This window comes from Podarcis filfolensis (assembly GCF_964270895.1).
Source record: "Podarcis filfolensis genome assembly, chromosome: 1".
Lineage (NCBI taxonomy): Eukaryota > Metazoa > Chordata > Lepidosauria > Squamata > Lacertidae > Podarcis > Podarcis filfolensis.
In genome coordinates this window covers 127,374,538-127,388,731 of record NC_139604.1, presented here as the reverse complement: position 1 = coordinate 127,388,731, position 14,194 = coordinate 127,374,538, and the positions used below count along the sequence as shown (strand labels likewise).

The 14,194-nt window shown below is 46.0% G+C and overlaps 1 protein-coding gene across 1 annotated transcript in view; it reads left to right on the top strand.

Moving 5' to 3' along the window:
• The window catches only part of SLC38A6 (solute carrier family 38 member 6), a 52,121-nt gene that overhangs the window by 13,933 nt on the left and 23,994 nt on the right, over nucleotides 1-14,194 (top strand). The window contains exon 6 of the mRNA XM_083617145.1: nucleotides 12,285-12,363. Within this exon, the coding sequence (XP_083473271.1) occupies nucleotides 12,285-12,363 (79 nt within the window). The remainder of the gene's footprint in view (nucleotides 1-12,284; nucleotides 12,364-14,194) is intronic.

Here is a 14,194-nt window from a genome sequence, read left to right as displayed (position 1 = left end):
GAGCAACGCAGCCAAGCAACACAGTTGGAGCCTCCCTCCTCCCTGGCAGGCAGGGAGGGAGGGAGAGGAGCTACTTCCTTTGAAACCCGAGAAATTTAAGCGACATCATCAATAAGGGACAGCAAGGGGACACGGCGCTGGGATAAGGGAGTTTCCCGCCAAATAAGGGACGGTTGACAGCTATGCCTCTGACCAGATTTTGTGTTGTGTAGCAGTTAACTTGTTTTACATTTTTCTTTCATGTTTGACTGTAAACACTTGCAATTTTTAAAAAAGAAAGGCTGGAAGGAAAAAGAGCAATTTCAGATTTGATATAATTTCCTACTGGACATTTGCACGAAGGAAGTGTAATGGGTATACCTGTGAACCTTTTTGGTGAGGGCAACCTTTCAGAAGCCGGCTCTGAGAACCTGCATGTTCCCTGGAAACCAGAAATGCATTGCGTGAGAGCCCTTGCCAGACCACTCTCGATCCTTTCAAAGCCAGGAAAAATCCCGCAGGCAGAAGTGCTGGGTCCCTTCCCACTTTCCTCTTGTTTTCTCTTACTGGTTATTTACTGCCACTTCCTCGTCAAAAGTTTGGAGATTGCTAAAAGATGGAACGATGAGAAGAGCTAAGCAGATAGCAAACAGAGCTAGAACCAAAATGGGGGCTGAGAAGTTGGGAGCTGCTTTCCTGCAGCAGCCCATGAGCCGTACATGGCAATGTCCTGCATATACAAATATAAATCTATATTTGAGTTACTACAGAGCAGGGATTCTGAAATCCTAATGTGGAGAAATGGTTGTTCCTGTTGTTAAACAATTGGAAGGCAGAAACCACCTAGCGATGTTCCAGTAGATCCTAGTTTACCTTCTGCTCAGAAGCAACTGCAGCAGTCACTACAGAAGGGATTTAGCAGAGTCACTGTTGTTGTTTAGTTGTTTAGTTGTGTCCGACTCTTCGTGACCCCATGGAGCAGAGCATGCAACATCAAAAAAACTAAGATCATGGCCACTGGTCCCATCACCTCCTGGCAAATAGAAGGGAAAGAAATGGAGGCAGTGAGAGATTTTATTTTCTTGGGCTCCATGATCACTGCAGATGGTGACAGCAGTCACAAAGTTAAAAGATGCCTGCTTCTTGAGAGAAAAGCAATGACAAACCTAGACAGCATCTTAAAAAGCAGAGACATCACCTTGCCAACAAAGGTCTGTATAATTAAAGCTATGGTTTTCCCAGTAGTGATGTATGGAAGTGAAAGCTGGACCATAAAGAAGGCTGATCGCTGAAGAATTGATGCTTTTGAATTATGGTCTGGAGGAGACTCTCGAGAGTCCCATGGACTGCAAGAAGATCAAACCTATCCATTCTGAAGGAAATTAGCCCTGAGTGCTCACTGGAAGGACAGATCGTGAAGCTGAGGCTCCAATACTTTGGCCACCTCATGAGAAGAGAAGACTTCCTGGAAAAAACCCTGATGTTGGGAAAGATGGAGGGCACAAGGAGAAGGGGACGACAGAGGACAACAAGCACTTAATATTGTTCCATATTTACCAGGCCGTTTAAAAGGGAGCATGAGTGTGCAAGGCTACCTGTAGAGCCTTTGGTCTCCAGGCCTTAGACACGATTAAGGATCTGCTGTCCAGCTTTTCCAGATTCCTTCCACGTAGGAAGAAATCAAAGGTGGCTTGGATTGGGAGCTGCATGTGTTTATTTCTCTGAGAACAGGATAAGAAAAGGTCCCAGGTACGCTTGAGAACATTTCGTTCCCTCGGTGCTGTTGTCACTCCATCTGGTGGTCATTTGAAGTAGAGCTGCATCTGGAACATTTCTCAGGAAAGAGCTGGAGCCAAGCTCTTGTGATTTTCTCTCTCGAAGGAAGGCAACAAAAAAAGAACAAACAAGCAAAAATTAGAGAGCAGTGTGAATCCTGACCTTGGGGGAGAGGGGATTATCTTAAAACCTATTGTACTAGCTTCACGCTTAATTTTATTTGCAAGTCTGTAATTAGTCTAATCTGTATTTCCTTTGCAGCAATCTAGAGAACAGCTTTTCTGCTTTGCAGAACCTTTTCTTTTTATGGTTTTAGCCTTTTAACTCTGAATTCTTTGTGCAGCCGGGGTTTATGTAGCTGTTTGGTGAAGGGGAGTCATTTTATTTCACTTCTGAATCCCTTTCAGTGAGGCATTCGGAAGCAGTTTACAATATAAAAACATATATAAAGCAGGTACATATCTAAAAAAGCAATTGCATATATGAAAACAAAATCAAAACAAAACCCCCAATGAGAATATGTACAGTGGATGCTCGGGTTGCGAACGTGATCCGTGCAGGATGCACGCTTGCAACCCACAGCATTCGCAACCCGCATTTGCACATGTGCGGGTTGCGATTCGGCGCTTCTGCACATGCGCAAAGTGCAGTTTAGTGCTTCTGGGCATGTGCGACCGCGGAAACCCGGAAGTAACCTGTTCTGGTACTTCCGGGTTTCGGCAGTCTGCAGCCCGAAAAAATGCAACCTGAAGCGGCTGTAACCCGAGGTATGACTGTATTTAAAAAGCTGTTTAGAAAGGATCCAGACAGCTTATGCAAATTCGTGCCGGCATCTAGGAGTTCAGAATTATGTTTCTGCCATTTCACTTTTTTTTTACCCACCCCTCCTGAAACATCTGCAGTAGTGTATGGGTCTGTCCTGGGGAAAGTGGCCAAGTTACATTGACTTGGAAGCGGTCAGTCTGCTGTGGAGGATTTGTAGAACAGTTGGCATATTGCAGCAACATGACTCCAGAGTAAACGTTGCCTCAACAAGCTTTTCTCCTGCATAAGTGTCTTGGATTGGTGGCATGGGTAGGAAGAAGCCTCCCTGCTACAGATAGGGAACTTCTGTCAGATTTGGCCCTGAAAGGGTGATGGAGAGGACAGAAGCCAAGTCCTTTTGACGCCTTCACTCAGATCCTTAAAGGTCTTTGACTAAACCAGGTCAGATTTCTGATTGTGTACAGGGAGCTATGCTATTGCATACTCCCTCGCCTCCTTTTCTTTTGTAAAAAGGAGTGTAGGAGAGATTTGTAAATATCCACTTGCCAGATTACCTGTGGTGAGATTTGCCATAATGGCAAGTAGGGATGCTTTTGTAAATTGGGTACATTTCCTTCCTGCCTGTCCCCTTCCCATTAATGTAATGTAAATTACCATCTGAGGACAAGTAGATTAGCAAATTTTATGGAAGTTTGCAAGATTGCTACAGGGTCAAGTGGGGGAACGGCACAAAAAATGTTGTGTGTATCTAAAAGATTTTTTTTTTACCTTTATAAACTTTGATTATCTGCAAAGGATGATATGGGGCAATCCCTGCACAGATCACAGACTCCTGGATGCCAAGGAGAAAAGATTTATTTTTGTATTTGTGTGTGCGCAGTGTGTTTCAAAAAGTGCTAATCCAGGGAATTAGAAAGGCAAATACAGGGAAGGAAGCCAGAAATATATAGCTTCTTCTCTCACCACAGTACATACTTTCCAAACATGTTTGAAATAAGCAGACACCTAAAGTGGGAGCAAATTTCCTGCCAAGGGGCATCCATTTCTTGGTAAAGATCTGCCTAAATTAATCTTTTAAGTGACTTCTGTATTTGCTGCAAGTGTAGATTGTTTACAGAGGGATTTGGACTAATTTGAGTGCTCACCCCTTCAGCAGCTTATGTTTGGCCTGAAAGCTAATTACCCTTATTGTTTTAAATTGACGATTTCCAGCTCCGCTTTAATTAAAGGCAGGCTTGCGATCTCCAGTCCTAGTTGAACAATTCAGGCCCATTAAGGTCAATTACGTTTTATTTTTATAATTAAGGCAATAGTCCAGGATTTTTATTTTGAAAAAAAATTAAGGACAGGAAGGCCTTTCCAAAAGAGAAACAATGAATGTGCTTGCAGGTTGTGTCATTCCAGCCATATATATTGACTAGCAGGAATGCGTAGAGGAAATAATGCGAGAAGGAATGGACTTAATAAAAAGCAGCACTTCTGAGCTCGTAATCTAACTGGGCTTGGATCAGCTATTTTATAATTAATTCATAGTGTTTTCCCACTGCAAATTGGTGCCCTGTGGTGTTAAAATCATCTCTTCTTTTGCCCATGTCAAGAGTACCTGCATCCTTGTATTAAAGGAAAAGGGACCCCTGACCATTAGGTCCAGTTGTGGACGACTCTGGGGTTGTGGCGCTCATCACAGCTTCCAGGTCATGTGGCCAGCATGACTAAGCCGCTTCTGGCGAACCAGAGCAGCACATGGAAATGCTGTTTACCTTCCCACCAGAGCGGTCCTATTTATCTACTTGCACTTTGATGTGCTTTCAGACTGCTAGGTTGGCAGGAGCAGGGACCAAGCAACGGGAGCTCACCCTGTCACGGGGATTCGAACCGCCAACCTTCCGATCGGCAAGCCCAAGGCTCAGTGGTTTAGACCACAGTGCCACCCATGTCCCTGAGGTTGGTGAGGACGGGATGTTAAACACAGCACCTGGCCAGGAGCTGTTGCAAATGATCCACCCAGTTGCAATATTATTGCAAAGCTGCTGGATTATTATCAGTTGTTATTGTTACTGAATTTATATCCCACTGTTCCTCCTGAAGGGTCCCAGCAAGCCTCAGTTGCCTGTGCTGTACTTTAGTGGATCACACGCTTGGTAGATGCCTCTGCCTGTGTGATTTGTGGACTAGGACAAGCAAGTATCAGCCTCACTTCCCCATCTGCAAAAAGAATTGAGTAGGATTGACCTACTTCACAGACTTGTCACGAGGGTAACCACAGTGAGGGCAAGGCACTTTGAAAATGAAAAATGCTGAGTAAGTGATGATCAGTAGGGAAAATAGATTTCAGAAGTCGCCAAATGCACCCTCAGCCCATATGCATTTTTATAAAACGCTCTGTTAGCCTGTTCCATAAAGCCCCGTAAGGAAGACATGTGTCCTTCTTAATAACAGTGTCATGAACTGAACTGGTTGGGTAAGAACATCTAGCCAGAGGGGATGAGGTTCATTCTTTCCAACCACCGGATATTTCTAAGGGTGTCTTGCCAGCCCTTCAGCAAGGGAAGGCTGATCCCATGAACTCACTGACAACTCCCTAAGCTCACAAATAAACATCCTCCTTTTGTCACCAAACCGATGATTTGGCTCTGGTCTCTTGTCTGTGGACTGAGTGGTTAGGAAAAGTTGGAGCCTCTGGTTGCAAATCTTTAAAAACAAAACCCACCTTGTGTGTGTGGAGTGGCACATTTTCTGTGACTTCTGAGATACACGGAGATATTTCTATCTTTCTTCAGTACATTATTTCTTGCAAATCCTTGTTAATGATTTGGGGATTTGTTTGGGAAGCGATGTCTAAGTTGAATTTCTCTGCTCTTCGTTTCTTCTTCAGACACATGCCTTTAGAATCGTTTCCGATATCTCACAGGGCAAATCCTGACTGTTTCATACATTACTCAGGGCAAACACTGACTAAAGCAGCCTTCTCCATCCATGTTTTGGACTAAAATTCAATCCAGTCACTGGACTAAGGATACATTCAACAGGGAACTGTGGGGAATTCTGACTCCCTATGATGCACATGCTTTTCACATTCACACTTAAAAAAAATAAAAAACGAATTCACTTTTTATTTGTCCTGCAGTTTAGCAGAGCAACAGCAGCAAGAAGCTGCCAAAACACTCATTTTGGTAATTTTTTGTTGTTTTCATCTTCTGTCTCAAGAGACTATGGAAGAGTACACCTTTGGGGGTGAAGCCAAACGAATGGTAGGTTGCAGCGCCTGCTGTGGCTGTAGAGACCGATACAGAAGAGACATGTTTTGTTGCAGATGGGGCAGATGAAGGTGTTGGGTTGTGGTGCTGCAGGTACACCATGGGGTTTCTTCTCTGCACCCCCCCCAGTGGTCATTCCTTCTAGGAAACAGGCTTTTATCCAGAGTAATTCATTCTGTCAGTGGAAGGATTCATGCTGGTGCAATGGAACTCTGCCTGCACCCTGAATCTGTTCTAGGGGTTCCCCCAAACCTCCAGAGCATATTTGGGGAGTGTGCAAGGTACGCGCATTAGGAGGAGATTCCGTTGCACAAATGTGAATCCTTGTGCTGACAAAATGAGTTAGGCGGATGCGGCCCAAAGTTTTTTTAAATTTCCAGTTGCGTTTCTTCCATTTCAGTTCTAATTTGTCATTGTTACGGCAAGTAGCAAGCAGCCATAGCTTAGTGCAGGCATAGGCAAACTCTGCTCTCCAGATGTTTTGGGACTACAACTCCCATCATCCCTGACCACTGGTCCTGTTAGCTAGGGATGATGAGAGTTGTAGTCCCAAAACATCTGGAGGGCCGAGTTTGCGCATACCTGGCTTAGTGCCTTTCTACACAGTCTGGCAGTGACTGCACAATGTGACGCATGAACTAGCTCCCACTAAGAGCCTCTCCAGTAAAGACAAATGAATATCATTTGTGTGGTTACTTATTGCAGTAGCACAACCTCACAGACCTTTCCTCCTCCTTTCTAGCCAATGTCTTGTGATCATTTTTCCAGGTTGCTCCCAGTCTCAGCTAGGATTCCACATACATGGCAGGGTCCAGCCACGTGCAGTACAGAGTGTGGGATGGAAAGAGACCATTGTGCACCCGCAGCTTTCTCTGTTAGTCTCTCTGGGTGGTTGCAGTGGTGCACTGATGGGTCCAAAGAGTGCCTCGGTGCTTCTGGGACTTGGACAAGGCGTCTAAAACTGCAACACTTGGGAATGACTGGAGAGGGTGAAGGTTGCACTTAGTGGCTTTGTCTTCCGGTCAAGTGTCTCCAATTTCAAAAGTGCAAAAACAATTTGCCTATGATAAGCTGATCACCACATGAGTGAGTCACCGGAGGACTGTCTGCATCTCCGCTGGGATAATGTGTGTTGTTTCATGGGAGTTGCGCAGGAAGCCCAACCCCATGAACAGCAAACATTTCAGTATTTAGTTTTAGTATTTACTATTCTAAATAGCAAATGGGAAGGCAGGCCTTCTGGCCTTGAACCACATTGGGGAACAAGAAGTTAGACAAGTCTATAGGGTACCATGTTGGGCATAGTGATTGGTTGACTCCTGCCCACTTCAGGAATGGTGAATTTATTCAAAATTGCTAGGAGCGAAGCGCAACAGGCCTAGCATTTGAATGCACCAGTTGCAGACTCTGGGAAGAAAGGAACAGGGCGTTGGGCTCTCTGTGGCTTTAGGGCCTTTACTTCCACCAAGAGTGGGCTATTGGATGTATGTATGCTGCATGTAGCGCTGTGGGTTAAACCACAGAGCCTAGGACTTGCCGATCAGAAGGTCAGCTGTTCGAATCCCTGTGACGGGGTGAGCTCCCGTTGCTCGGTCCCTGCTCCTGCCAACCTAGCAGTTCGAAAGCACGTCAAAGTGCAAGTAGATAAATAGGTACTGCTGCAGCGGGAAGGTAAACGGCGTTTCCATGCGCTGCTCTGGTTTGCCAGAAGCAGGTTTGTCATGCTGGCCACATGACCCGGAAGCTGTACGCCGGCTCCCTCAGCCAATAAAGCGAGATGAGCGCCACAACCTCAGAGTCGTCCATGACTGGCCCTAATGGTCAGGGGTCCCTTTACCTTTATGCCGCATGTGAAGGCTGCTTGAAATTTCCCAAGTTCCTCTTGCAAGCATTAATTCACTTTCCCAGCTTGCACCATAAGGATACAGACCAGAAACTGATTGCCCTAACAGCCCTGCAACGTGGGAGAGTAGTCCCGTGAGTCTGGCATCTGATAGGGAAATATGGGGCACTTTTTTGTTTGCAGATCCTCGAAGAAATGTCAGGGATCTGCAGGGAGCAGGGCAGTTTGATACACAAGAACTGACTGCAGACCAGACCAAGAGGCTACTCTGCCCAGCACTCTTGTTTCCAGCAGCAACCAAATGCCCCAGCAATGCCCAGATGCTGGCATCTTTTGTGTAAAATTCCTGTCTAAGAGCCATGCGGAAAGGAAGGGCTGTAAATCAGTTTTAAGCGTCTCTAAGCAGGAGCTAATTTCTGCCGTTAGTACTCCATCATTGATAAATTGAGTTATGTGGCTATGAAAAGGCATACAAGGAAGTTCTCTGACCACAGTTCAGCTGACAACTAGTAATGCAGGTCTAACAATAGATGTAATGTGCTGCTTTTTTAAGCACTGCCATTGTAGCTAACTCTGCAACTGTGTGCATCGCAATTTGTGCCTGTAAACCAGGGGTCAGCAAATGTTTTCAGCAGGGGGCCAGTCCACTGTCCCTCGGACCTTGTGGGGGGCTGGACCAGTGGCGTAGCGGGGGGGTGCGGGGGGGGGCCCGGCCGCACCGGGCGCAACATCTGGGGGGGCGCTAATCTAGTGGAAGAGACTCGAGTGCTAAAATCCACGGGTTAGGGGGCGCAAATTACTTGCCTTGCCCCGGGTGCTGACAACGCACGCTATGCCACTGGGCTGGACTATATTTTGAAAAAAAATATTGAACAAATTCCTATGCCCCACAAATAACCCAGAGATGCATTTTAAATAAAAGCACACATTCTACTCATGTAAAAACACACTGTTTCCTGGACCATCCGCGGGTCAGATTTAGAAGGCGATTGGGCTGGATCCGGCCCCCGGGCCCTAGTTTGCCTACCCATGCTATAAACAATTCTACATGCAGACCTTGTGCTTCCCCTTTAATTCAGTGCTTTAAGTGGCTGCACAGTGGCTGATTTTTTATTCTTGCAACAGCTATTACTATTATTTGGTGGTGGCTTTTATGTGAAAGCCCTCTTCAGTGCTCAGCATTTTGTGGTGGGGGACCAACCCCATAGCTTAACCTTTTAAACTCAGGATAAAGCACACGTCTGAATTGTACTGTTTTCTCACAAGCTGCCGAAAGAGAGATTTCTATCTTACGGAAGCTTCAGGGTAGAAATAGATTCACTGAACTTCGAGTCCATTTTCCTTATGGCCTAGAGGAAAAAAAGGAACAGCTTAAGAGGGGAAGAGAGGGTGCTCATTTCATTTTAGTTTTTGTATAAAAGCACCCGAATGTAGCACAGGCGATAGGCGATCGGGTCTCTCTCTGGAGCATGGTAGTCAAAGGAGGAGTGCTGCCATTCAGGAAACAAAAAGAGTCAATCAAACAACAAAGGATAAAAATGATCAAATGGTTAGCCAGAGGCTAAAATAAATGCATGAGAAAGAGTGACACATTGTATATTAGCAAGAAATCTGAGCTGGAAATTAGTTGAAGGTTGGGTTTTTTGTGTGATTTAACCGATGTGACTTTTAGAAAACAATTGTGAAAGAGATAAATGCCTGATCTCTCAATTCCAGATGTGCAAAACGGGCATGAGAGAAATTTTAAGTTTCGATACAGAAGAAGTTTAAATTTCTTTGCAAGAGATTTTTTTTTAAAAAAAGGAAAAGGGGGGGAAAATCTCCTTTATATTCATTGGCACCTATTGGTTACCATCAGAAAGTACAGCATTGTTATTACTGTCCTGCAGTCATGCTGGTGGTTTTCAAATTACATGACCTTATAACACTCCATCAAATTTCCTTTTAAAAAAGGAATAAAATTGGAGACACCAAATAAAATGTCTCCCCATGCCTTAGTCAACAGGGAAGGCCAGCGTCGATTGGAAAAACCTGAGTATCTCAATACAAAGAAGTGAATGTTTCCTTATTTAGTGACCTCACAACTGTTTTTAATTTAACCTTGCTGTAGGTACATGCCACTCTGGATTAATGCAATTCACTTTTCTTTATGGAGGCCACATTCCTCCACTTGAAAAATTGTAATTTTAACTGTTTCAGGGCTGCAGCATTCTGCAGTTAACTTTCTACTCCTTTTTTGTGATTGATACGAATAACAAACTTACAGAAATGTGTTGCATTTTTATGTTTTCTTGCAGGGGGAAATGCACTTCAGTGAATTAGTTGGGAATACCTTTCTGGTTATTTAAAAGAATGTAGGTGGGTTTTTTTTTTTTCAGAGCAAGGTGCAGAACACAATTCAATCATAAATGGTGCTGGATACAAATCGAATCGTTTTGATGTGTGCAATTAATCGCCCTATACCTGGAGGTCTCAGAGCGGTTCACAGAAAAGATCAACCTAAAAACCACAATATATATAATCAAAATAAAAACAACAACCCAATAACACCCCCCCAAAAGCCACATTTTAAAAGGTTGTAGGATTTCAATCAAATCAACCAAAGGCCTGGTTAAAAAGGAACGCTTTTGCCTGGTGCCTAAAGGTGTATAATGAAGGCGCCAGGCGAACTTCCCTGAGGAGAGCATTCCACAGGTGGGGAGCCACTGCAGAGAAGGCCCTGTTCTCACGTTGCCGCCCTCCGGACCTCTCGAGGAGAAGGCACAAGAAGGAAGGCCTCAGAAGATGATCTCAGGGTCTGGGTAGGTTCATATGGAAAGAGGCGGTCCTTGAGGTATTCCGGTCCTGAGCCATTTAAGGCTTTATAGGTCAAAACCAGCACTTTGAATTGGGCCCAGAAAGTAATTGGTAGCCATTGCAGTTGGACCAGGATCGGTGTACAGTGGTGCCCCGCAAGACGAATGCCCCGCTAAACGAAAAACCCGCAAGACGAAAGGGTTTTCCGATTTTTAGCGGCTTCGCAAGACGAATTTCCCTATGGGCTTGCTTCGCAAGACGAAAGCCCATAGGGAAATCTCCGGGGACAGCGGGGAAGCGCAGCGCGCCTTCTCCTCTGTTCCCGGACCTGTCCTGAAGGCTTGCGGTGGGAGGTCCGGGAACAGAGGAGAAGGCGCGCAGCGCTTCTCCTCTGTTCCCGGGGCTTGCGGTCGGAGGAGGGTTTTTCCTCCCCACCGTCAACATTCAGAACAGCATTCTGAATGTTGGCGGTGGGGAGGAAAGCCCTCCTCCCACCGCAAGCCTTCAGGACAGGTCCGGGAACAGAGGGGAAGGCGCGTCTTCTCCTGAAGACTTGCGGTGGGAGGAGGGCTTTCCTCCCCACCGCCAACATTCTGTTCTGAATGCTGTTCTGAATGTTGGCGGTGGGGAGGAAAAACCCTCCTCCCACTGCAAGCCCCGGGAACAGAGGAGAAGCGCTGCGCGCCTTCCCCTCTGTTCCCGGACCTGTCCTGAAGACTTGCGGTGGGAGGAGGGCTTTCCTCCCCACCGCCAACATTCAGAAGGCTGTTCTGAAGGCTGGCGGTGGGGAGAAAAGTCCTTCTCCCCCCCGCCAGCCTTCAGAAGAGGTCCGGGGACAGACTGTCCCTGGACCTGGTCTGAAGGCGGTCTCCATAGGAACGCATTAATTGATTTTCAGTGCATTCCTATGGGAAACCGTGCTTCGCAAGACGAAAAACTCGCAAGGAGAAAAAACTTGCGGAACGAATTAATTTCGTCTTGCGAGGCACCACTGTAATATGCTTAAACCGTCTTGCTCCAGTGAGCAATCTGGTCATTAGTAAATTTATTATGAGGACAGGTAGGGCAGAGAGAAGACCTCTTTTGCAGCGTCCTCCTCCTCCCCACCGAACCCAGTGGTTGAGACTGCTTCACCCAACGCAGGGGTCTCCTTTTGCCTCTGCCTCAGCAGTGTCTCATCGCCAGTTCCCACCCCACCCCCTTCCATGAGAGTACAGAGCACCATGACACTTACATGGGAGAAAGTAATGAAGGAAAAGGAAGAGGTTAACCTGCTCTCTCTTTCAGGTATCCCTGACTCTCCAAGTTGTACACTGGGATAACATGGAATGAAATCACCCCAGTTTTTTTCCTTTGTGTAAAGGTAAAGGGACCCCTGACCATTAGGTCCAGTTGTGGCCGACTTTGGGGTTGAGGTGCTCATCTCTCTTTACTGGCCGAGGGAGCCGGCGTACAGCTTCCGGGTCATGTGGCCAGCATGACTAAGCTGCTTCTGGCAAACCAGAGCAGCGCATGGAAACGCCGTTTACTTTCCCGCCTATTTATCTACTTGCACTTTGATGTGCTTTCAAACTGCTAGGTTGGCAGGAGCAGGGACCGAGCAACGGGAGCTCACTCCATCGCGGGGATTCGAACCGCCAACCTTCTGATCGGCAAGTCCTAGGCTCTGTGGTTTAACCCACAGCGCCACCCGCATCCCTTCCTTTGTGTAAGGTCCCCCCAATTCTAATGAACCCTCTGCAGTACTTATGAAATAACATTTGTACGAGTTTTTCACCGGAATATAAGAAAGGGACAAATGCTAATTGCACTTTGCCTAGAGATGTTGAGTTTCTAACTCAACCAATGCCTGTTTTCTTATTTCTCAGCCATGTCAACCTATCTTTTCATTGTTAAGTCCGAACTTCCTGGGGCCATTGCAGGATTCCTTAGCGGAGACCACAGCAGGTAAGGAAAAAAGTAAAAGCATCCTACGAGGGCAAGCAAAGGCATTTCTTCTCAAACATAGGGACCGCGATGCTTCCCACTGTTCTCCAGGTGAAAGAGAGAGAGAGAGAGAGAGAGACGGGACCTTGCAGATTCCTGCACCTGTGCAATGCAGGTGTGTGCTACTGTTCAAAAGTGTAATTCATTACTGATTGCGCCCATAGTGATTAAAAGGAGCCTGAAAATCATAACTTGCTGTCAGCATATTTACATCTGCAGCTCACACAAAAATAGTTGTTTCTTCTTTGTGCCAAATGCGGAATACTTCTTCAGACAAGCTTACACAGTCAGCAGAACCAAGTGGTAACACATTTCTTGGATTGCAGATTTTCAGGCTGCAAATAGAAGGTTTTCATGCACAAATACACACACGTCTCTGCACATAGAAAGTTGGAATGTTGAGGTGAAGGCCATGCTGAAGCGCTACCTTTCCGTGTTTTAGAAAGTTTCTGAATAATTGTGAATCATTCAAATATTCTTGCTTTTTCTGAAGTGGTGCACTCCATGCAAAGCTTTAGCAAATTGATTCTTCTGGTTATGTAAATTGTAGCTGAACTGGGTTTTAACACCAGCTATACTGAAGCAAGTGGGACGCGGGTGGCGCTGTGGGTTAAACCACAGAGCCTAGGACTTGCCGATCAGAAGGTCGGCGGTTTGAATCCCCACGACGGGGTGAGCTCCCATTGCTCGGTCCCAGCTCCTGCCAACCTAGCAGTTCGAAAGCACGTCAAAGTGCAAGTAGATCAATAGGTACCGCTCCGGCGGGAAGGAAAACGGTGTTTCCGTGCGCTGCTCTGGTTCGCCAGAAGTGGCTTAGTCATGCTAGCCACATGACCCGGAAGCTGTACGCCGGCTCCCTTGGCCAATAAAGCGAGATGAGCGCCGCAACCCCAGATTCGGTCACGACTGGACCTAATGGTCAGGGGTCCCTTTACCTTTACCTTTATGCTGAAGCAAAGTCTCCCACTGCCCTGCCCTGCCTATTTGATTGTCAGTATTCCATTGATTTAACCTCCCCCTTTCACCCCCCCCCCCAATTCTGGAAAATTGGGTTTTCTAACAAGAGGTCTGAGGCAACTCTGCCTTAGGCCACATTAATACCACACATGTGAAGTACTATGCTACGACTTTAAATGGTCACAGCTTCCCCCAAAGAATTCTGGGAGCTGTAGTTTGTTAAAGGTGCTGAGAGTTGTTAGGAGGCCCATCTTCCCCTCACAGAACTACAATTCCCAGAGTTCCGTGTGAAGAGGGATTGATTGTTAAACCACTCTGGGAACTGTACCTCTTTGAGGGAAATAGAGGTCTCCTTTAGCGGAAGCCTTGACTGTTTAAAGTAGTGCTTCAAATGGATGGTGTGAATGTGGTTATAATCAGTTGCACTTTAGATGAATTTTGGAACTCCACTCAAAAGCAACCAAACAGATTCTTTGGTCTTGCGGTGTCGTTCCCAAGTTGCAAATCATCATTTACTTTTACGCGTGTGATGTTTTCACAAGGTGCCTCAACTGCCTAATTTTTGCACAAGAAAATACCGTATTTTTTGCACCATAACACTCACTTTTTTCCTCCTAAAAAGTAAGGGGAAATGTCTGTGCGTGTTATGGAGGGAATGCCTACGGGTGGCATGCCTACAGATTTTCCTCCTCTAAAAACTACGTGCGTGTTATGGTCAGGTGCGTGTTATAGAGCGAAAAATACGGTACTTTAGAATATATTTTTAACACAGTAGGATCCAGTTTTACTAAGACAGGCTAGTTTCCTATGGGTTTCTGTCACTTGTAAAATCCAC